Genomic DNA, 24,330 nt, shown 5'->3' with positions numbered 1-24,330 from the left:
ACGAAAATAAGATAACAAAGACTAATCATTCAACTTTAATAGTTAAGAAACTTAAAACAACATGTGTATGTAAATTTATATCAAGCATTGTTGTAAACAAAAAAACGTTATTTAAAATATAAAAAAAGAATCTCGTTGATAATATAAATTTGTGTAAAAAAGTGTTGTACTTCTAGAAAGTGCTATCATCTTAACATAAATAACAATTTAGATGACTTATAATTTTTTTAAACTTATTTCCAAAGGAAAAAAATGCTGCAAGTTGTAAATAGAAATTGTAATAACAAAATAAAATACTGTTTTTCGTGATTAAAAAACAATAAAACTCTACCATTCTATAAACAACACAGACAGTATAGTATAGAAATTATAGTTATTCTGAAACAAAGCTCGGTGAAATTGATGTGTAGTGAAAACCTCAACGTTCTTTTTTTTAGTTTTACGAAATTCTCAAAAACAAAGATTTTTTTTTAAACAACTTTGGACCTTCTAGCTAATGCTAAAACTGTTCCACAAATATTGCAAGTTATTTAACCATGAAGTATACAAGATAAAAAATTCTATACAAAAATAAATAACTTTCAAAATTCAGTTAAATAATATAGAATCAGGATCTTGTTGCTTCAGTTTAGCTATGTGACGTAATACATCCTTTTTAGTTATTATTCCCAACAGTCTCCTGCAAATTATTTTTATTCAATTTTAATCAAAAGGTCTTAATAATATTGTTTTGTTATCATTTTGTGTTATTAATTCTTTTTAATACATTTTGAGAGTAAAACGAAACGCAAAAGTAAATAAGTTGTTGTAGCCTTGCTAAACTTTCTTGTTTCGTACCTCAAATGAAATGTATAACTAACTAAAACTAATAATCTACTTGATTTTAAAATCCCTTAAAAATATTTCAAATAATATGCTTAAGCGACGAGAATAGTTAGAAACGTTTTATGAAGTTTATTTCGTTAAGTTTAAAGTTTTTTATAAGTCATTCTTTTTAAACTAGATGTAGAATACTGTTTGTTTTATATTAAACTTTAGTTATTTTTTTTGTTTAAAATTCAAGGTTTTTTCCAGGTTTCTAAGTTTTTGGGCAACACTGTATGTACTATGTTTTCGTTTAATATAACCAAAACCATATATAAAAAAATAAATAGATAACTAAAATAAATATGTAGTAAAAAGATCTTAAACATAATAAACATTAACTATATTATTTTTTGAACTAATTATACTGGAAAATAAACTAATGTCAAAACAAATTATATTCTGAAATATTTCTTTGAATGAAAATGTACCAAGTATTTTATTAGAAATATAATTATTCAAACCAAGATTGTCAAAATAATATACAGTTTTCAATATTGATCATTTACGTGTTTTGGACCAACAAAACTTATTTACACAATACAACAAAAAAAATTTATGTTATTAAAATTAAACTACCTTTCATAAGTTTGTCCGTGAAAGCTTAGAATTACGTTAAATGTTAATAAACTGTTTATATTCCACAAAAGTATAATTTACTTATATCAATAATATTTTCATAAGAGTTCAACGATAATTTGTAATTGTCTTAAAATAAAATTTTTAGAAAACTTACAAATAGTACATACCCGTTATGAGTTACTAAAGCCTGCCTGATGCCTAACTTAGTAAAAATTTCAACTACTATTTCCATAGGCGTATGGTCAGTTACAGTTATAGGAGACAAATCAACGATATTGAAGAGTCTTATAAAAATTTCATGATTCTTTTGTACTGAAGGTGAGCTCAAAGTGAAGTATACAGGTGTATTGCTGTGTACATTCTCATGTTGTTTTTCATTTTCTGAGAATACCGAGTATTAAATTTAAGTACTAATTTATAAAATACACTTTTTACGACAAAAACAGATTTTAGCTTCTTGCACATTTTACATCTGATTATAAATATTTCAAATAATTTAAAAAACTTAAATGTACAACAAAAAAAATATATTATCTATCTAGTAGTAAACTATTTTAATTTAACATTTTTATGTTTAAAAATAATAATTAGTTTATCAACAATGTAGATTTTTAAATAGTACAAATTTCTGAGTCATGGGCCAAAATAAAAAATTAAATTGATACATGATGCTCAAAAAACATTGTAAATTAAATTTAGATACATTGTATATAAAAACATCATTATAAATTCAATTACATTTTATATTTATCTAATATTTATCAAAACAGTCTTGAGCTCATTTTGTTTAGAAGAATAAAATTTGTTCAAACTTTTATCAAAGAGTTTGTAGAGTAACAAAAAACACAAACGAAATAAAGTACAAAGATTATAATAATTTTTTTTTCCTAAACACAGGTAAATATTTTGACTATAATAAAAGCTTTGTCATAGAAATTATATTGGCATATTGTAAAACATTAAAAAAACAGTTACTATTTTGTGTAAAAGTGAAACAACTGATCGTCAGGTAGAAAATTGTAAGATAGTATCTATTATACTTAAAAAGTTAAATAATAAATTATTGAGGTAAAGTTTGAAGGAGCTTATATGTAAAATCATAAAGTTTAGTATTACAAGCTAAATTAATTCAATTAAAACAACAGTATAAGTAAATATTTTGTTTAAAAAATAAAGCAAAACACATTTAATTTTTTTCTTAAATTTATTTAAGTACTTTCGAAGTAAATAATGTCAAAAATTGTATTATACTAGATTGCTGATCGAGCTAATATTATAGAAGCCGTATGCAATCAGTATTTAAAGCCCAGTTTATGTAAGCAGAAAAAGTTCGTATACCAAACTAGAATTTTAAATCCTTATATTAAGTAATTATAAAGTAATTGATTTCGCGTAGATTTTTTTAAGGTGTAGTTTTAATTTTATTTTTTATCGCTGGTTTGTTTTAGCTTGATTTTAACCTAACAAGTAATATTAGTACAGCAAAGTTATAAAGTATAAGCATTTAGTTAATTTTGCACTTGATTATTACGTCATTTTATATTTTAAAACTTCAAACTACAGTATAGTTTTGTTTAATTTCAATTCAGTTAAATTTAGTAAGATACAATTTTGACAAGACTTACTTCAAAAGTACTCAAATAAATTATAAAAAAAAGTGTTTTGTTATATTTTTTAAATAAGTTATACACTGGAAAAAAGTTGTTTAAATAGTTTGTATGGAATATGAAATGTAGTACATGTAGAAAGTAACTTAAATTATTTGTAAACATTTAAGGTGCACAAAAATTACCTATTATTTAATGATTAACTAAAAGTTTATATCTTTTCGCTAATTTAAAACTAAACGTAACTAACCTAATGCTACAATTAAATCTCTTCTACACAAATACCCAACTAATCTGTTTTCTTCACTACTAGTGACCACTGGGAAACCATTATAAGTAGTGTTTCTAATAATTTCTTCCAATTCTCCTAATGTCATACTATCTTGTGAGACTGTTACCAATTCAGCCTCACCTCTTCTAGGACGCATGACATCAGTTGCAAGTGTTGTATGGGTGAATTCTTCTTTGCTGTTTTTATTCATTTATACTATAGTATTTGTACAAATGATTATAAAAAATTTTTAACACTTATAACACTAACAGGGTGGTCAACTGTTTTTGAGAAATTTCTTCCAGGTTTTTCAAGTAAACGTTTTTAGCTCTACTTTTAGTTTAAAATTAACTTTAAAGTAAAAAAACTCTCTTAAATAGTATAAAAATGTTGAAAAGGTACTGTAAAGCTATTTTAAATGTGTTTTTTAATAAAAAAAATTGATGATGACAATTTTTTTTCATCTATATCAGGGGTCGGCAGGCAGTTGGTGCTCGCGGGCCAAATTTCAAGTTTCCAAAATCTTCGCGGGCCGCAGTTTTAGTTTTAGTGACACTAACAAAAACTTTTATTTTTATTCAGTTTTTTATCTTTAATGACTTTTAGCTAAACATAGATTACCAATTTAAATTATACATATTTATTGGAATAAAATTTACGTAGACTAATATACTCAAGACTTAATAAACTATATACTATCTTTAAAAGTTGATAAGAAAATCTTAATATATCTTTTGTTTTACTTAGAACTTAATTCTCTAAAAAAACTCAGCTTGAAAACCATCTATAATCACTTTTATATATTTTCTGTATTGTCAACCACTTTTTCATAATTTAAAAAATGTTAACTGCTGAAAATAGTTTTTACGTTTCAAATAATTTGCTTTTTAAAAAAAATTCAGTAGCTAGTTAACTAAATAAATAATTAATGCTTGAATACTTTAATAAAATACCCTATTAAAAATTAATTAGTCTTTTAAATGGTTGCCACTTTAAAAGCAAAAATGTCTGAATATCATAAAACTAGCCTGAGTTTATTAAAAGTTAAAAAAACCAAAAACTTGCTTTGAAAAACAAAAGGTTTAATACTTAACAAAAGTTCCGTCATAAAATAGTACAAAATATTTAAAACGAAAGTAAAAAATTATAATTAATAAACTTCACTGCAGTCATAAAAACTATTCTGAGAATTCAAAGATTTATTCAAAGTGTTTGAAATAAAAATTTCACACGTACACCTAAGTTTTCTAAAATCTCTTAAATAGGTTTAACCAAGTGTGAGTTTTTCAACTAGTTGACTTTTTTGGCCACCCTGTTTTAAATAAAACTCACGAAATAAAGAAATAACGAAGTTTTTTGACAGTGAAATAAATATATACATAAAAAAAAATTTATTGTAAGCCAGCTTGAATGGACAGTTAAGTTATTTAAATAGTGTTAACGATAGTATAAAAATTTGTTAAGCCATAAATGAAGTAGAAAAACTTTTTTTATTGATAATTGTAGCAATTATTTATTGCTTTATCTGCAATGAAAATATTGCTTATAAAAAAGAGTAAACTAAAAATATAAGACGATTTATAAGAGTCACAAAACGTTAATTAGGAGTTGTTGCGAGAAACTAAAAAAACAAATCGCTTAAGTCAGTTTTAACAAAGCACATGATTATCTTCAGTAACTAAACTTTACAGAAAAATTTGTCAAGGTAAGTTATAAAGTGGCAAAAGTAAATACTTATAAGGCGTCACCGTTTAGATTTGAAAACTTTTTTAAAGAACTTGTGTTAGTGGTAGTAAAAAGTTATTTGTTAATCTCTTCAGTGACAACAAAAAGTCCCTTTTAGGCAATTTCTGATATTTCAAAGTCAAATAAATCAATTTAGGAATTTAAACGATCTATAAAGAAAAACAACAACAAATGCTGCTCATCTGAGAATAATTGTTTGAGGTGTTTTTTATAACTTAAGTATTGTTTAAGATTTGGTTTAAAAATGAGCATCTCTGTACATTGGTGTGCGTAGAAATAAATTTAAGATACACAGAAAACTTCTAAAAAAATCAAAATGAGTCAAAACCAAAATTAAATAAACATTATTTCTTATTATTGTGTTATTTAAAAAATTGTGTACAATCAAATATAACATGTAGTGATAAAACATTTATAAGAGAAACTTAGGTATAAAATACATGTCAAACAAAGTACCTAAGTTGTAAAAAAATGATATTTTATTTAATTTTTGTGATTGAAATTATAACTATGATAATTTCTGTATAAGTCTTTACATGCATTTATTAAGAAAATTAAGAACATTTTTTACTGCGAAATCATATGAATCTGATTATCTACAAGGGGTGTTAAAGATAAGAAAATTAAAACAGTTGGTCATTATACTTAAAATTATCATTTTTACTTATTTTCTAAAAAAAAAATTCCTATGTTGTATATAAATAACATATGTCAAACAAAAAATACTTGTGCTACTTTTAACTCTTACAAAGAATGTAAACAGTTTTAGGGTTGCTATAGGTTTTTAAGAAATTTTTTCCAGGTTTTCTCAATTTCTTTCATGATATTAAAAGTGCAAGTTTTTAGTCTATTTTTAGTATAAAATTAAGTTTACAGTAAAAAAAACTGTCTAAAATAGTATAACAACATTTAAAAGATACTGTTAGGCGACTTTTAATGTGTTTTTAATAGTGATGTACCGGACTCACTATCCGGGTCCGGGTCCGGCCGGATATTGCCATTTTTGTCTGATATCCGGATCCGGCCGGACTCTAATTTGAAAAAAAAAGTCCGGATCCGGTTCCGGCCGGATTCTAATGTGAAAAAAAAGTCCGGGTCCGGTTCCGGCCGGATTCTAATTTGAAAAAAAAGTCCGGATCCGGGTCCGGCCGGATCCTAACAGAGATCCGGCCGGACCCGGATCTAGTTAGTAAAAAAGAGCATACTAAAAAGTATTTTTTCAAAAACACACCCTGTGAAAATTAATAAGAGTCATTTTTGTCAGTTAAAATTAAACACCTACCGTGATTGGCTCATTTTGTACACGTGACTAATTTACATTTGTTTACATTTAAACTATAAATAAGCATTTCATGAAATGCAACTCTTTACATATGTTGTAAAATTCAAAACTTTGGAATGAATACTAGCATTATTTATTGTTTAAAGTTGAGCTCAGAGAATATTTAGAGTTAATACGGTTGAATGTACAAGAAAATGAGAATCATATGACGAAATGTTTCAAAATAGACACTGATGCAACAAAACATCAGAACATGACAGGCAGTTTATATGTAAGCAGTTAGTTAGTTTGGTGTGTAGCTTGAAGCAACAAAATATCTTAAACGTTTTCGTGAATGCTTATTGTAAGTACTGTTTTGTCTTAAAATTATATATTTCAACAGGTGATTAATTGTTTAAATACTTAAGCCAGGTTTATAGTTAAATAGTTTATTAAAAATTTTACAGTTTTTTGTTTACTAAAAGTTTTATTTAATTTTTAGTTTTTTGTTTTAAGTCTTTTGATATAGATTAAAATAGCTTCCAGTTTTTAAAGTGTTACCAAAGTAATATTTCTAGTATTTCTTGTTGTGTTTTATATAAAAGGTTCATCACTCAAAACTGTCGTGTCTGATTATAGAAAGTAGTCTCCGTTAGAATATAGTATTTGTTAGATATTAATTAAATAATGTAGGATTTAATTATGATGGGTAGTACTAATAAAATAAGTGTACCACAATCAGTCCACAACTTTACAACCAAATTGTCAACCTTTGCTAGCTGTTCTACTGATTACTAGATTAAAGTAATTTTTCAGTTTTTAAAAACCTCGTTCTGACTCAGGCTTGTTTGTAATCACTCTAGCTAGTTTTATTGACTTAAGGCCATAGGGTGGGGGGTAGAAGCCATTTTTTGACCAAAAATAACATATAGACTTATATTATAGTAAATTTCATAATCTTTCAGATGTTTCTTTTAGATTTCAAAAATATTCACTAACTTTTTTTTTATAACCGGTTATATAAAGGGTTGTCTTTATAAAGGGTATATAAAGGGTAACTTTAAAGCCGTTTTTCTCGAGTTTTTAAAAACGGGCTTTAAAATCTATCTTCTCCTTCATTTTTCAAGCAATCTTCTTCAAATTTTCAGGAAATGTTCCTTACATTATGAAAAAAAAAAGTTATTTGTGAACTTTAATAATTTAAAAAAAAATAAAATTTTATGACAAAAAAAAAAAAAGTGATTTTTTATGAAAAAAATGTTTTTTTTTCAAAAAAAAGGTATTTTTACTTGAAATTTTTTAAAGTCACAAATAACGTTTTTTTGTTATTGTATAAAGAATAGACTGTGAAAGTTTAAAGAAGATTGCTTAAAAAATGAAGGAGGAGATAGATGTTAAAAGCATTAGTCTTTTTTTGCCGTTTTAGTTTTTCCTTCCCCATAAGGAACCTGTTATGCGGCCCGACTTTGGCCGGCTATATCTCAAAAACTAATTCGAATTTTTAAAAACCATAAAAATCAACTTGAAGCTTAGTAAAAACTCTATAAAATAAGATCAACTTGTAAAAAACATGGCCTACCCCCCTATGGCCTTAAACAGTGGCAACCCTGCTAGTTTAAAAATTTTCGGGAATTTTAGAAAATCTTAGACTGCCTCAGGCTAGTTAAGTTTTTTATAAAAACTTAGGCTAGTTTTTCTTTTAGATTTTGAATGAGTTTGAGCTGATCAGTTTTCAATATTATGTAGTTTTCTAGAGTATTTTGTTCAAGAACTTGATTTCAGATTTTTAATTGTAAATAACAACTAAATTTGTAAACCTTGTGGCTAGCTGTTCTACTTATTATTAGATTAAAGTTCTTTTTTTTCAGTTTTTAAAAACCTCATTCTGACTCAGGCTAGTTTATTCTAGTGATGTACCGGACTCAATATCCGGGTCCGGCCGGATATTGCTATTTTTGTCTGATATCCGGATCCGGCCGGATTCTAATTTGAAAAAAAAGTCCGGGTCCGGTTCCGGCCGGACTCTAATTTGAAAAAAAAGTCCGGGTCCGGTTCCGGCCGGATTCTAATTTGAAAAAAAAGTCCGGATCCGGTTCCGGCCGGATTCTAGTTTGAAAAAAAAGTCCGGATCCGGGTCCGGCCGGACCCGAAATTGTGGGTCCGGTACATCACTAGTTTTTAAATAAATAAAATTGTTGAGAACAAAAACTATATTTGTTTGATAGATCTTTTGTGTAAAGTCAAAGTTTCATTACTTTACGTGTAAAAATTGTTTAAAACTCAAGGTCTTTTCCGAAATTTCTCAAGTTCCGGATTTTTTTAGCCTAAACTGTCAAATTTCAATTTTTTTCAAAATTCAAGGGTTTTTGGCAACAATGATTGATTACATTTGTATGTAAACAATAATAAAAGTAATATTTCCAATTTTAGCAGCTGCAGGACTTAAAACTTAACATGTATCATAATTAAAACTAAAACTGTGAAGTGAACAAAACATACATCATAAGTTTAATTTGCCACTCTTCAAAGCAAAAAATCTTGCCTGAGTGATCAAAAAAGTATCCTTACATTTAAGAATAAAAAAAAAGCTTAAGTCAAAAACTGAAAAATTCCTAAATTGGCATGATTTTCAAAAAGTTTATAAACTAGCCTGAATTAGTCTGAGTGTGTTGCAATGTTAAGTTGTTTATTTGCTTAAATTTAAACAATTTTGATTGGTAATACACAGACTCAACAAATTTATCATCCCTAAATCTAGTTTGTATTAAATATGTTTTTCCAAAAAAAGAGCATCTGTGTATATAAGTGTACAATGCAAAGAAATTAACTTAAGTTGCCAAAAAATTTTGTTTGTAAAATAAAACTGTATACTGAACAAAAACTATTTTAATTATGTCATATTTATTGTTTTAAATGTGTCTGTAGACTCTTAGATATTGTATGTAAAAACAATTATAATCGAAAATTATGCTTAAATTGAACTTAATCTAACTTAGATAAAGTCTTAAAAGTATTTTTAAAATGAACATCTCTGTACATTGATGTGCATAGGAGTTAACTTAAAGTAAACAGAAAACTTATACAACATTTAACATGTGTTAAAATCTAAATAAAATAAACCTTGTTTCTTTCTATTATGTTATTTTTAATGATTTTGTGTACACTTTAATATAGTGATAAAATATCTTAGGTATAAATTACATATTAAAGAAAATATATAAACTGTAAAGAAATGATGTTTTCCTTAATTACTGTCCATTTTGTACACAAGGGAAAACATTTGCATTTTGTTCATTTACTTAAGATATTTATATAGATAACTTACTGAATACATGTATTTTTAGTCCAATTTATTATAAAACTGAGAAAAAAAAAAACACGGCTCGAATGCTAATCTGTCTTTTTTACAATTTTAACCTAAAGCAGTGAAGCCTTTTAATTGTTTCAAAATGTTAAACAGGGACTTCAAAACTAATCAAATTTAAACAAACTACAGCATTTTTACCATAAAAAATTAAACTTAGAATATATTTTTGCTCAGCGGGCCTCATTTACATGCTCGCAGGCCGCATAATTTTCTTTCGAGGGCCGCATTCCATTCAAAAATAAAACGTGCTCGCGGGCCGCAGATTTACCCTTCAAGGGCCGCAATTGGCCCGCGGGCCGCAGTTTGCCGACCCCTGATCTATACGATAGATTTGTTATGTCAAATCAAAATTTCACTACTTAACATGAAAAAATTGTTTAAAATTTCAGGTTTTTTAGTGATTTTTGTTCAAAATTTCTCAAATTCCAGGTTTTTTCAAGCTTTTTTATCCTAAATTGTCTAATTCTAAGTTTTTCCAGGATTCCAGATTTTTTGGTCACCCTGTACTTAAAAAAACAGAATGTTGTTTTAGTAAGTAAAAAATATTCTTAAACATTTTATTGCATCAGCGTTTCATTATATATAGTGTATTTAAAAGCATTTCGAGACCAAGTGAGAATAAAAAATCTGTAACGTTAACCACTGTCAGCATAATAGAGTACCTGACTTTTCATTAAGAGTTCGGTGCAAATTCGTAAGTATATACTTCTACAGTTAACAGAAAGTAGGAAAACTTTATTTGCTGTACCATTTTAAAGTTTCGTATTAAACAAACTAAAATTTTTAGAAAAACTTATGTATCTTCATTTTTGTAAAATATTTTTTGTCTAAAATATTTCTGTCGTCGTTTTTTAACTTTCAAAATGTTTAATTGTTCAATGTAAAAATTATATTTAGTTCTGGTTTAACTTCCGCTTTGTTCTTTATGCTTTGTGCATAAATGCGTCTATAAGACTATTATGTTTCTTGGCTTCTTGATATTTCACTGACAAAATAGATTTGATGTAAATAAAAAGTTTCGCTTAACATTCTATTTTTATAAATTTTTCCATCATAAGTTTTAGCTTACAATAAAAAATATTACCAAATAACAGTTATTGATGTAAAAAACGAGTTCGTTACCATCTGCTATTAATATTGTGTATCTTTTGTGATGACCTTTCAATAACTTGTAATGTTCAAAAGTATCGTATTCATTATATATTTTACAAACAATTCTAATACAAGCTGCTCTATTTTTAGAAGCTTCTTGAATTTTTGTTGACTTTTTACATACAGTTAAGTGAATGTACTTTAGTTTGTTTCTTATAGTTTGACATCTTCTATACTAAACAATTTTTTTTTTAATTTACTAACTTCATAATAAGTACATTTTTGCATTGTACTTGTACCAAACTTATACTTACTTATCAAGAAATGGATAACCATTCAGCCTAATATGACCATCATAAATTCCTTCATTTCCGAACGCATCACCAATCCACTTACTGAACATCGAAGCAGCCATTAGTGGTACAATATATTGCAAACCTCCTGTCAGCTCAAACATTATGACAACCAAAGAAACTGTCATGCGTGTGACTCCACCTGAAAATATTCCACTAATCTAAATTACATTTCATTTTGCGTAAACTAATAAGTCTGTTTTAAAAAACACCTAAATAATTCTTGAACCAAAAATTATAAGTAAATTTTTTTTTGAGATAGAATAACTAAACTAATTAAAGTTTAAAACAGCTGAAAATTAAAAGTATGTTTTATATTAAAATATTGAGCTAATAAACAGTAACTGTAATAACTAATAGTAAATATGAATGCTAAAGTATCTTTTACACTAAGAATAGATAGACATAAAAATGTTATTAATTTGAGTTTAAAATATAGTTCATATTTTGATAGTAATATAAGTTAAGACATAATCTACTAAATTTAAAAAAAACTAGGTGTTTTACCTTTTTTTAGTTAAAAGTTATCTAGCAGAAGAAGTTACACGGATAAGTGACAGCTTACTGTATTTAAAAACTGTTTGTGCCCTAAAAAACATTACTTTGAAACTAACTTTTTTCAGTCAAAAAATATTATGTAAAAAATATTCACAAAAAACAGTTTAACAGCTACTTTAGACAACCTTTACAAAATAAACAGTTTTAAAATAACCAAGAGCAGCAGCAGCTCCAACCATTGCATATAAGCCAGGTGTGACGCAAGAATGACCCGTTTGACATGCAGAGGACCATAGAGGACAATCAGGAAAGTGAAACACCATTTGTTCTACTCCAATTCCTAATAAACGACCCATAATTGCGCCACATGATAGAATGGGTATGAATAGACCAGTAGGTAACTTAATTTAAAATTAAATTGAGCTAATTTCAAAAAAAAAATTATTACTAAAATTCTAACAAAAATTTAGTGATTAGTTTACGCTAAACAAACAACATTTTAATTATAAAAATTCAACTTTGTTTATACTTTACCTCTACTTTTTTAGTATTTTTTGACTTCATTAAATCATTAAATAGTTCGTTCTTCTCAACTTAGTTTAATAATTTTAGGTGTTTTAACTAGATAATCATTACCACAAATGCAACTAAACTCACAAATAACAATCCTATTTTGTGTATAAGTGAGACATCTTAATTGATTAGAATCACATTATTTTATTTGCAATAAATTTAACTAAAAATGTCTAAAACATTTAATCCTTAAAAGTTTAAACTTTAATTAGTACAATCATTTTAATCGAAAAAATTAACATTTTAGTCTTATACTTACTTTGATACCAAAAGTAAAGACTGTTAGAACAGACTTTATAATGAATGCCACAGCTAACTGTTGAATAGCAGTATATATTCCAACATCAATCGAAGCTGCTGGCCTTTCGTTATTTGTGTATGTTGTATGATTGACTGACTGCCATTAAATAAATGCAGCTAAAAACTACTACAACCAGAAAAAAAATTACTGTACAAAATAAAATTTTAAATTTTGTAACGACTAGCTAAAGTCGTAAAATTATATCTATAGTTAATAAAAATATAATTAAAAAATAAGAGTAACTGTAGCACCGTTGCTACAGATCGAGCTGCAAAAATTTCCTGACTTTTCTAAATCAAATTCTTAACTAAAACTTTTTTAAAATACATAACCAAAGACTTAAAAGATTTTAACTTATTTCAAAAATTCAACTTGGCCATGAAAAAAAGAAAATTTGCAAATTTTTTTTTTTGAAAATAACATTATAATATGCATTTTTTAGTGATGATAAACTTTTTTAAAGAACATGTTTATACTTAGTTTTCTTACTTTTCCTGACTTTTTGTTTCGAAAAACACCATTTTTTTCTGACTTTTCCTGACCTTTGTCTTTTTTCCGTTATTCCTGAATCCCTGCTAAAGCTAAAAAGTATGTTTTAACAATATAAAACTTTTAAATATAAATGCAGCATTATATGTTTTACTGCTTTATATGATATTCGTCAAAAAGTTGATTTTAAAAACTTGAAAATTTTATGCGATTTCTTTAACAAATAATTTCTACATAACATATAATATAAATACTACTACCATAATATGTGTATAAGATGACCTTAAAAAGTTTTAAATTACTACATAGTTGCATATAAAACCATATAATTCGTTAATAAATTAAAAAGCAAGTCGTGCTTTTTGAATTGATAATGCCAAAGTGGTGTTGAACAACAATAACAACATAAAGTTATCTCTCATACCTCACTGTTTAAATACATTTTTTATTTTTGTACGTAATTCCATACTTAAATATGGGTGGGTGTCACTTTTGCACGAGGTGAAACTTTTGCATGAAGTGGACACTTTTGCACGAGGACACTTTTGCATGAGCGTCACTTTTGCACGGCTTCACTTTTGCACAAGTGGACAATTTTGCACGAGCGTCACCGTAGCACGATGGGACACTTTTGGACGGAGGGTCACTTTTGCACAGATTGAATTTTTTTTTTGTTAATTTTAATTTATTTTTGCTATCACTATTACCGCTAACCCTTACCATCGGTTGGTAAATTTTTGATTTTATATTTTTCTTTGTTCCTTAAATTTTATTTTTTATAATTTTTTATTATCCTGGTATTTTTTGATTAGGTATACATATATAATTTTTTTCTTATCACTGTTACCCCTAACCCTCACCACGATTGGTAACTTTTTTTTTTTTTTTTATTAGTTTATTATATTTTTCTAGTTTTGTAGTTTTTTTTTTTCTTTTTTTGTTTTTTTTATCTTTTTATGTTTTCTATCACAGTTACGACTAACCCTTAACCTCGGTCGGTAACTTTTAATTTTTTAGTTATTAATCTTTTTATTTTATTGATCTTGTTTTTTTTATAATTTTTTTCTTTTCATTTTAAATATCTATTTTACTCTCGTGCAAAAATGACCCTTTGTGCAAAAGTGAGGCCGTGCAAAAGTGAGTGTCTCGGTACAAAAGTTTCCCCTTGTGCAAAAGTGACCCGTTCCCCTTAAATATATAATACAAACATATTTGAGGTAGTTTAAATTACTCCACACCCCTAAAGACGTCAAAAAGCATTGCCACTGGTATATAGTAGTAAGTTACTTCTGATTAAAAAAACACTACTAACAAATATTTAAGTAGCTACTTAGTGAATAAATTTGGATGTCCAAGAGACATGAAAACCTAATATAACTAAGTTGCAACTACTTCTAAAAATCAAAGAAGATGACATAGATATGAATAGTACATTATTTTACTTTTCAAGATTTTAAGTAAATCGTTTGCTAATAGAGATTCAAGTTTACTGGAATATATAATAATTACAAATTTAAACAGCACTCTTTCTTTATTAAACTAATACATGTTTCTGGTGCTAACAAGTTAACACACTTAAACGGATCTATGTAAAAAAATAAATACTGTAAGGAAAGAATAGAAGCTAAAGTAGGTGTATATATGTGTTTATTAAAACAGGGTTGCCACTCGTTTTTTCAAAAAAATTTCCAGGTTTTTAAAAGTACAGACTTTTGGGTCTCTTTTTAGTTTAAAGTTAAGTTTAAGTTAAACATTAAAAAGATACTGTAAATCTACTTTAAATATGTTTTTTTAATTAAAAGAATTTTTATAATGACAAAATTTTTTTATTTATATGACAATTTTTCGAGTCAAATCGAAATTTTACTACTGAACATGTGAAAATTGTTAAAATTCCAGGTTTTTCCAGGTATTTTTTCATAATTCCTCTAATTCCAGGTTTTTTTGGCCGAAATTTTCAAATTCAACGTTTTTCCAGGTAAAGTGGCAACCCTGATTAAAAATAAGAATAAATACTATATACTATTGTATATTAATGGTTAATAATAGACACAATATATAATGCTAAATCCGAGTGTTATATAAATATAAAATATTTGTAACTACTAAAGCTAAATTATGATGAAGTAAAGTAAAAAACAGGGTAGTCACAGATCAAGCTAAGAAAAAATTCCTGACTTTTTACTTAAATTTTCCTGACTTTTCTAAATCAAACTCTTAGTTTAAAGTTATTCTAAAATACATAATCTAACACTTGAAACTATATAAAGCTTTCAATCTAATTTAATACAGGTTAGAACAACAGTTTTTTTGTTGAATTTAGTCTCAAACTTCCATTACATCACTTGAACCATCTGTGTATGATTGATGTATTTGCAATAAAAAGCTCTATCAGAAAAATACTTGTATTATTACCTTATAATCACAGCTTGTCTGAAAAAAGACACTATTTTTAAGCATTTCCTAACATAAATGTATCTAAATAAACGAAACGACATATAAGAAACTTTTACAATTAAAATCTCGCATTGCATTTTGATTGTTTTTCAAAGATACTAGAAGAAAAGGTAACCCTGATACAAAATAAATGTGTTTATACAAGAACTAAACTATCACAATAATTATTATAAAAAGTCTGTCGCTAGCCGTGACAAACAGTGAATTTATTTTATTTTATGAATCTTTAACTCTTAACTTATATTTTCCTGTGGTTTAACGAAAACTTTGGATAGACGCTTTTATAAGCCTTTTGCAGTAAAGGCTATTATTACGAATCCCGCGATTGACGGAGCCGCGGATGACACTCTCCCAGTACAAAACCCTCCGTAGGCTTTAGCAGGCCCGCCGAGCTGTCAGACTTTTTACTTTTTTTTTTAAGCTTCATACTTTTAATTATAAAAAACAAACATAAACAACTTACTACTTCTGCATAATCACATAAATTGTTTTCTTCTACCGGGCTACACTCTTTAAAAAGTTGTGCAATCATCGAGCTAGAATCCATTCTAGTATAAGATATAGGAAATGAAACCAGAGTTGTTATGAATGTTACAAACAACACTTCTGCTGTTGGATAATTTCCTAACTGTAAACCACATTACAACAGGTAAAAAAGCTTGTACAAGTATATATAAATAAGTATAGGTTTAAAATAATACAGAGCACTTTTTAAACTACTTATCTTTAAAAAAAAGTTGAGGATATACTGAGTCGAAAATTAGCAATATAATTTTCTCTTCTTGATTCAATTTTTCATGTTCTCTTAAACGTACACTTCATCATAAATGTAAAATTTAAAATACTTTGTCATTAATAGTCATTTTTAAAAAATATAATGGTTAAAACCATAAGCGCTGTTATTTGATTCTTTTTAAAATCATAAGGAGGTCAAAGATATTTTATTTAAACAAAATAATCTTCTATAATAAAGTTTAAAATATGCCTTATGAATAGTGATGTACCGGACCCACAATTTCGGGTCCGGCCGGACCCGGATCCGGACTTTTTTTTCAAACTAGAATCCGGCCGGAACCGGATCCGGACTTTTTTTTCAAATTAGAATCCGGCCGGAACCGGACCCGGACTTTTTTTTCAAATTAGAGTCCGGCCGGAACCGGACCCGGACTTTTTTTTCAAATTAGAATCCGGCCGGATCCGGATATCAGACAAAAATAGCAATATCCGGCCGGACCCGGATATTGAGTCCGGTACATCACTAGAATAAACTAGCCTGAGTCAGAATGAGGTTTTTAAAAACTGAAAAAAAAGAACTTTAATCTAATAATAAGTAGAACAGCTAGCCACAAGGTTTACAAATTTAGTTGTTATTTACAATTAAAAATCTGAAATCAAGTTCTTGAACAAAATACTCTAGAAAACTACATAATATTGAAAACTGATCAGCTCAAACTCATTCAAAATCTAAAAGAAAAACTAGCCTAAGTTTTTATAAAAAACTTAACTAGCCTGAGGCAGTCTAAGATTTTCTAAAATTCCCGAAAATTTTTAAACTAGCAGGGTTGCCACTGTTTAAGGCCATAGGGGGGTAGGCCATGTTTTTTACAAGTTGATCTTATTTTATAGAGTTTTTACTAAGCTTCAAGTTGATTTTTATGGTTTTTAAAAATTCGAATTAGTTTTTGAGATATAGCCGGCCAAAGTCGGGCCGCATAACAGGTTCCTTATGGGGAAGGAAAAACTAAAACGGCAAAAAAAGACTAATGCTTTTAACATCTATCTCCTCCTTCATTTTTTAAGCAATCTTCTTTAAACTTTCACAGTCTATTCTTTATACAATAACAAAAAAACGTTATTTGTGACTTTAAAAAATTTCAAGTAAAAATACCTTTTTTTTGAAAAAAAAACATTTTTTTCATAAAAAATCACTTTTTTTTTTTTTTGTCATAAAATTTTATTTTTTTTTAAATTATTAAAGTTCACAAATAACTTTTTTTTTTCATAATGTAAGGAACATTTCCTGAAAATTTGAAGAAGATTGCTTGAAAAATGAAGGAGAAGATAGATTTTAAAGCCCGTTTTTAAAAACTCGAGAAAAACGGCTTTAAAGTTACCCTTTATATACCCTTTATAAAGACAACCCTTTATATAACCGGTTATAAAAAAAAAGTTAGTGAATATTTTTGAAATCTAAAAGAAACATCTGAAAGATTATGAAATTTACTATAATATAAGTCTATATGTTATTTTTGGTCAAAAAATGGCTTCTACCCCCCACCCTATGGCCTTAAGTCAATAAAACTAGCTAGAGTGATTACAAACAAGCCTGAGTCAGAACGAGGTTTTTAAAAACTGAAAAATTACTTTAATCTAGTAATCAGTAGAACAGCTAGCAAAGGTTGACAATTTGGTTGTAAAGTTGTGGACTGATTGTGGTACACTTATTTTATTAGTACTACCCATCATAATTAAATCCTACATTATTTAATTAATATCTAACAAATACTATATTCTAACGGAGACTACTTTCTATAATCAGACACGACAGTTTTGAGTGATGAACCTTTTATATAAAACACAACAAGAAATACTAGAAATATTACTTTGGTAACACTTTAAAAACTGGAAGCTATTTTAATCTATATCAAAAGACTTAAAACAAAAAACTAAAAATTAAATAAAACTTTTAGTAAACAAAAAACTGTAAAATTTTTAATAAACTATTTAACTATAAACCTGGCTTAAGTATTTAAACAATTAATCACCTGTTGAAATATATAATTTTAAGACAAAACAGTACTTACAATAAGCATTCACGAAAACGTTTAAGATATTTTGTTGCTTCAAGCTACACACCAAACTAACTAACTGCTTACATATAAACTGCCTGTCATGTTCTGATGTTTTGTTGCATCAGTGTCTATTTTGAAACATTTCGTCATATGATTCTCATTTTCTTGTACATTCAACCGTATTAACTCTAAATATTCTCTGAGCTCAACTTTAAACAATAAATAATGCTAGTATTCATTCCAAAGTTTTGAATTTTACAACATATGTAAAGAGTTGCATTTCATGAAATGCTTATTTATAGTTTAAATGTAAACAAATGTAAATTAGTCACGTGTACAAAATGAGCCAATCACGGTAGGTGTTTAATTTTAACTGACAAAAATGACTCTTATTAATTTTCACAGGGTGTGTTTTTGAAAAAATACTTTTTAGTATGCTCTTTTTTACTAACTAGATCCGGGTCCGGCCGGATCTCTGTTAGGATCCGGCCGGACCCGGATCCGGACTTTTTTTTCAAATTAGAATCCGGCCGGAACCGGACCCGGACTTTTTTTTCACATTAGAATCCGGCCGGAACCGGATCCGGACTTTTTTTTTCAAATTAGAGTCCGGCCGGATCCGGATATCAGACAAAAATGGCAATATCCGGCCGGACCCGGACCCGGATAGTGAGTCCGGTACATCACTACTTATGAATCACTTTTTATATATTATAAAAGTTTTAATTAAATTTTGATATGGAGTCAGTTTTGTAAAAGCATTTAGATACAAATCAAAATTTTTTAATTGTCAATTTTCTTAGAAATTAAAATTGAGTTAAAAATCTCAATTCTTAGATACAATGATTTGAACAGTATACAAGCTATCACGTGTTTAAACGTTTTAAATGTAAAATATATACGTATATAATTTAGGTATTTTTTTTTAATTATAAACTTTCTTCAAATTAATGATTAATTTGTAAGTAATAGACTAACTGTAAAAACTAAAATTAAACTAATTAAAAAAAAAAAAAGTCAGTAAAAAGTCTTGCCTTTTTATTAAACATTTTCTACCTCGAAAAAAAAAATCGACAGGCAATTGGTTGTCGCGGACCAAAATTTGAAAACAAAAACACTCGCCGGCCACAGTCGTAGTTTCAGTTTGCATGTGGCCCGCAGGCTCTGACATAGAAGGAACCTATTGAACTGATTTATTTGTTCCCCTACATCTCAATACTTACTTAAAATATTTTTTAGCAGTAAAAAGTCTCTGATAGCTAAGATAAACCTTACAATTAAATATCAACTAAATAGTATTTTAAAAAAGGTGAACTTCCGATAAACCACTATTTTAGATGTATTTGTTTCGTATTTTGAATTAAGAAAAATGTTATACTAGTTTTACATTAAAGTAAAGCTAATAAAAACAATCAGTCTAAGCTTCGCTGTTTCATTTACAATCTATCTGATTTCTCTAAGTTATAAAGACTTTTACAAGGTTTAATAAAATAAATTAAAATCAAACTTATTTTGTTTTCTGTTACAGTGAACTGAGCAAAAATTTGTTGTCACGGCAAATAAACACAGTGATTGTACTAAGGAACCCCTTGCATTTTTTGGTTATTATTAAATTACTTCATAAATTTTTTTACTAAGATTACTTACAGGAGTTTGAAAACTTATGAATTGTTATGTAATTTCAGTGTTAAAGCTTAGGATTCCTTAATAGATCACTAGTTTTTCTTTTTCAAAAAAATGGCAACAGTAATTAAAAAGAGTATGAGAAATTTATAAAATATATATAAACTTAAAACTAATACATATGTATTTTCTATAAATAAAAACGTAAGAAACACAAATAAATAATATACACCCACCTTAAGGAAATGCAAACATATTGACAACAATGTTATACCTGCCAAAACTTAGCTAAAGCAAACTAAATTTATTCTTTCTGGCTAATTAAATAACATACCTTTCTCTACTTTTTGATAGTATTAAGAAACCTGCTATAAAAAACTTAACGTGAATCGTTTGCTAATAGCAGGGTTGCCACTCGTTTTTTCAAACTTTTTTCCAGGTTTTCCGAATTTCTTCCAGGTTTTTAAAAGTACACATTTTTGGGTCTATTTTTAGTTTTAAGTTAATTTCTATTTAAGAAATTGTGTTAAATAGTATAAAAATATTAAAAAGATACTGTAAAGTAACTTTAAATGTGTTTTTTAATAAAAAAATTTTGATGATGACAAAAAATCTTAATTATATGATAGATTTTTTGTGTCAAATCGAAATTTTACAACTGAAAATGTTAAAATTATTGAAAATTCCAGGTTTTTCCAGGTTTCCAGGTAAAGTGGCAACCCTGTATTAGAGATTCTAGCGAAACAAGTTTACTAAAATATATAATAATTACAAATTTAAACAGCACTCTTTCTTTAATAAACTAACACATGTTTCTGGTGTTAACAGGTTAACACACTTAAACGGAGCTCTGTAAAAAATAAATACTGTAAGAAAAGAATAGAAGCTGAAGTAGGTGTATATATGTGTTTATTCAAAGTAAGAATAAATACTACAAATTATTGTAGATTAATGGTTAATAACAAATACAATATCTAATGTTAAATCCGACTGTTACAAAACTGTATAATTTTTGTAGTTATTAAAACTGAATTATAATAAAGTAAAGTAAAATACAAAATAACATAACAAATCAAAATATAAACTACTTACATAAAAGTAATAAGAAATACTAATTCATAACACTAAATGGTCAACCATTTAGTCGTAGGAATTAGTATTTCTTCAACTTTAATGTAAAAAGTTTATACTTTGATTTGTTATTTTATTTTGTATTGTACTTTACTTCATTTAAATTTAGTTTTTATAACTTCAAATACTAAATAGTTATATAACAGTTTGATTTTAAATTATAGACTATAGAGGGTGGCTAAATGTTTTTGGATAATTTTCTCCGGTTTTCAAAATTTCTTCCTGGTTTTTAAAATTATACGTTTTAGGGTCTATTTTTAGTTTAAAACTAAGTTTAGGGTAAAAAACTTGGTTAAATAGTATAACGACATTGAAAAGATATCGTAAAGCTTCTTTAAATGTGTTTTTGACATAAAATTTTTTTTGATGATAACAAAAAAATTTATTTCTATGATAGATTCTTCGTGTCAAATCGAAATTTTACTACTTAACATGTAAAAGTTATTTAAATTCCAGGTTTTTTTATTGTTTTTTTTTCTCAAATTCCAAGTTTTTTTATGTATCATTTGTCAAATTCCAAGTTTATCCAGGATTACAGGTTTTTGGTAACCCAGATTATATATTGTATATATTACTAACCATTGATGTACAATCTACAATAGTTTACTCTAGTTTTTAATAAACACATACCAACACCTACTTAGGCTTCTATTCTTTCCTTACAGTATTATTTTTGCAGAGCTCCGTTGAAACATGTGTTAGTTTAATAAAGAAAAAGTAGTATGTAAACTTGTTATTAAGAAACCTGTTATAAATTTCTTAACTAAAACTTCAAAATATCCTTATATACAATTTCATAGTTACTGTAAAACTTATTCAAACTTAAAAAAATTACAAAAACAGTTTTTATACGGATACACTCATAACTATGAGAACTTTAAAAAATATCTGTAAACATTTTTAAAATTTTACTGATATTCTTTATGATTTCCGGTTAATTATTTTAATTTTTAGTTTATAAACGTTGCATTATTGACAAACTACTTTACTTTTTGTCATTGTCTGTTATTTTGTTGCTAAAGTTTTTGACCAAAATAATCAATTGGAAAAATTTAATTAAATTAATTTATGCATACTAGCTCTTTGTCAATTTATTTTGTTTCTATAATAAACCTTTTGAACTAACATTTTGCAAATGTTTAAACTTTAAATGCACCAAATAAAATATTTATCGTAAAATTTCTAACAAACAAAAGATTGTTCTTAATTTCTGATTAAGATTAATTATATTATCAAATTAATTAATATGTTTAAAATTAATTTTTAGTTAGAAAAAAAAAATCTATGTAACTTTTTGCATTAAAAACATTCATTCTACCAAGGATCCATATGAATTGTACAGGGATGCCACTAATTAAGCAAACAAAAACAAATAAGTAAGTATAAAAGTATAATAATGAAAAATCCTTAAGTAGTAGTGAAAAATTGATTTATAGCAATAGAGGATGGGCACCTTTTTTACAAAAATAAACCTTTATTGAAATTTTATAATAAATAGATAAGAAACTTAAAAAAAAAATCAAGAAATTTTGGAAATATAATTAGTTTTATATAAAGTTTTTAATCAAACGAAAAACAATCAAAGCCGATTTCTCAAAGTTTAAAGAAAAATTATTAAAATTCTATCAGCTCTTACATTGAAAAAATTTCAAACACAAAGTAGAACTCTATATAACAATTTTATTCTAATATAACAATTTTTGAGTAGTTAAAATAATAAGTTTAAAAACTACTAGAAAACTTTTTTATAAAGAATTAAAACTAGCCCATGTGGTAGAACGCTTTTTACACCAGTATAAATTAGCTTTGATAAACGCCGCTCCAAACAACCCACCAAGCACACCAAGCAATGCAAATGGAACGAGCTCGAATAAAAACCACGGTCTGTTGTAAGTAACGTAAAACATGACAAGATGCTCGTTTCCAAACGGGTTAATTGACCGCAACACAAAAGCTGCAATTAGTGCACAGAAAAATGACCGCCATAAAGTCTTGCTAGGAAAGTAGTATGAAACCTAATCACAAAGTTATTGAAAAGTTATAATTACTTTTGTTAAAGTATATTTTTACAAAACATGAATAAACGTTACTGAGTTAAAACTACATTTTGAAATTTTTTGATCTCTACTTAATATTAAAAGAAAAAGTTCTAGTTTTATTTTCTAGAAGAAACTAAATTGAATGACAAATATAATTTTTTTGACACTTTATATCCTTAATAAGTATGACAGCCTACGAAAAATACGAAGAGTAATAAGCAAAAAAAAAAAAAATACTAAAAAATATTCAACAAACTTCTTCAAATGTGAAAAGTACCCCACCAATAGGTGCACCAAAAGCGACGGAAACACCAGCAGCTGCTGCAGCGGATAAAACTTCACGCTTTTTTGCTTCATTTTTACCATATTTTGGAAACAGATAGGCAAATATGTTGCCGCAACACGCTGCTATATGAACCAATGGTCCCTCTTTACCGAGACACAGGTTACTTGCAACAGCAAGTGGGGAAGTTAAGGTTTTGATGAGTAACGTCCATTTACCAAGATATCCACGAATAATGAAACCAGATAGTATTGTTTTAACCTAGGAATTATTATTTAAACCATTTATTTTTTCAATATGAAAAGTAGCATATCTCAAAGTGAATATATAAACTTTGATTAGTAGTGTAAAAATATCCAAATGTTTAAATATTTTATCTTTTTTACTTTGATTTTTAAGATATAAATTTTAAATTAACAGTAAATTTTGCTTTTAATGTTTAAAAAGGACAATTACTAATCAAGCAAAGTAAAAGTTTCTGTATGGTAAATTTAACTGATCATGATAATAAAAATTACACTTACCAAGTACGTGAAAGTTTAATTTGGTAGAGTATGATTTAACGTTAAGTTGTCAAATTATACCTAAGCAAAATTACTTATAAAGTTTTCAAGAAGGTATAACATTACTGAACAATATAGTTAATTTGTATTGAAACAGTTACAGATATAAAAACTCAGTAAAAAATATCTGAAAATTCTTAAATAACATTATATTATAGTATTACTAACAGATAATACTAAAATAACAACTAGAAAAACGGAATAAAAATTAAATTAGTGATGTAGTTAATTATTCTTAACTTCTTTTTCTAATATTACTGTTTCAGTTTTATTACAAAATTAAGTTTTAAGAAAATAAATTATATTTAGCTAAGAGTTTCAATTTAAGTTTTTTATCCCTACTATTTTCAATTTAGAAAGGTGAGAAATCATAAGTTTACAAAAGTTAAAAAAACATAATTAATTTTACCTCTTAATAAAAGTAAATAAACTAAAGTT

The 24,330-nt window shown here is 26.8% G+C and overlaps 1 protein-coding gene across 1 annotated transcript in view; it reads right to left on the bottom strand.

The window, feature by feature from the left end:
• Positions 1-24,330, bottom strand: part of LOC145849707 (H(+)/Cl(-) exchange transporter 5-like) — a 36,229-nt gene continuing 11,899 nt past the window's right edge. Inside the window, exons 5-13 of the mRNA XM_082954737.1 lie at positions 23,303-23,590; positions 22,774-23,022; positions 15,925-16,089; positions 12,474-12,611; positions 11,856-12,042; positions 11,105-11,285; positions 3,304-3,521; positions 1,614-1,827; positions 1-679 (exon numbers count right to left, since the gene is read on the bottom strand). Of these exons, the coding sequence (XP_082810863.1) occupies positions 589-679; positions 1,614-1,827; positions 3,304-3,521; positions 11,105-11,285; positions 11,856-12,042; positions 12,474-12,611; positions 15,925-16,089; positions 22,774-23,022; positions 23,303-23,590 (1,731 nt within the window). The 3' untranslated portion in view covers positions 1-588. The remainder of the gene's footprint in view (positions 680-1,613; positions 1,828-3,303; positions 3,522-11,104; positions 11,286-11,855; positions 12,043-12,473; positions 12,612-15,924; positions 16,090-22,773; positions 23,023-23,302; positions 23,591-24,330) is intronic.

This window comes from Thalia democratica, chromosome 2 (assembly GCF_965202585.1).
Source record: "Thalia democratica chromosome 2, ktThaDemo2.hap1.1, whole genome shotgun sequence".
Classification (NCBI taxonomy): Eukaryota; Metazoa; Chordata; class Thaliacea; order Salpida; family Salpidae; genus Thalia; species Thalia democratica.
The sequence above is the reverse complement of the archived record's forward strand: the minus strand, read 5'-3'. Positions and strand labels throughout refer to the sequence as shown.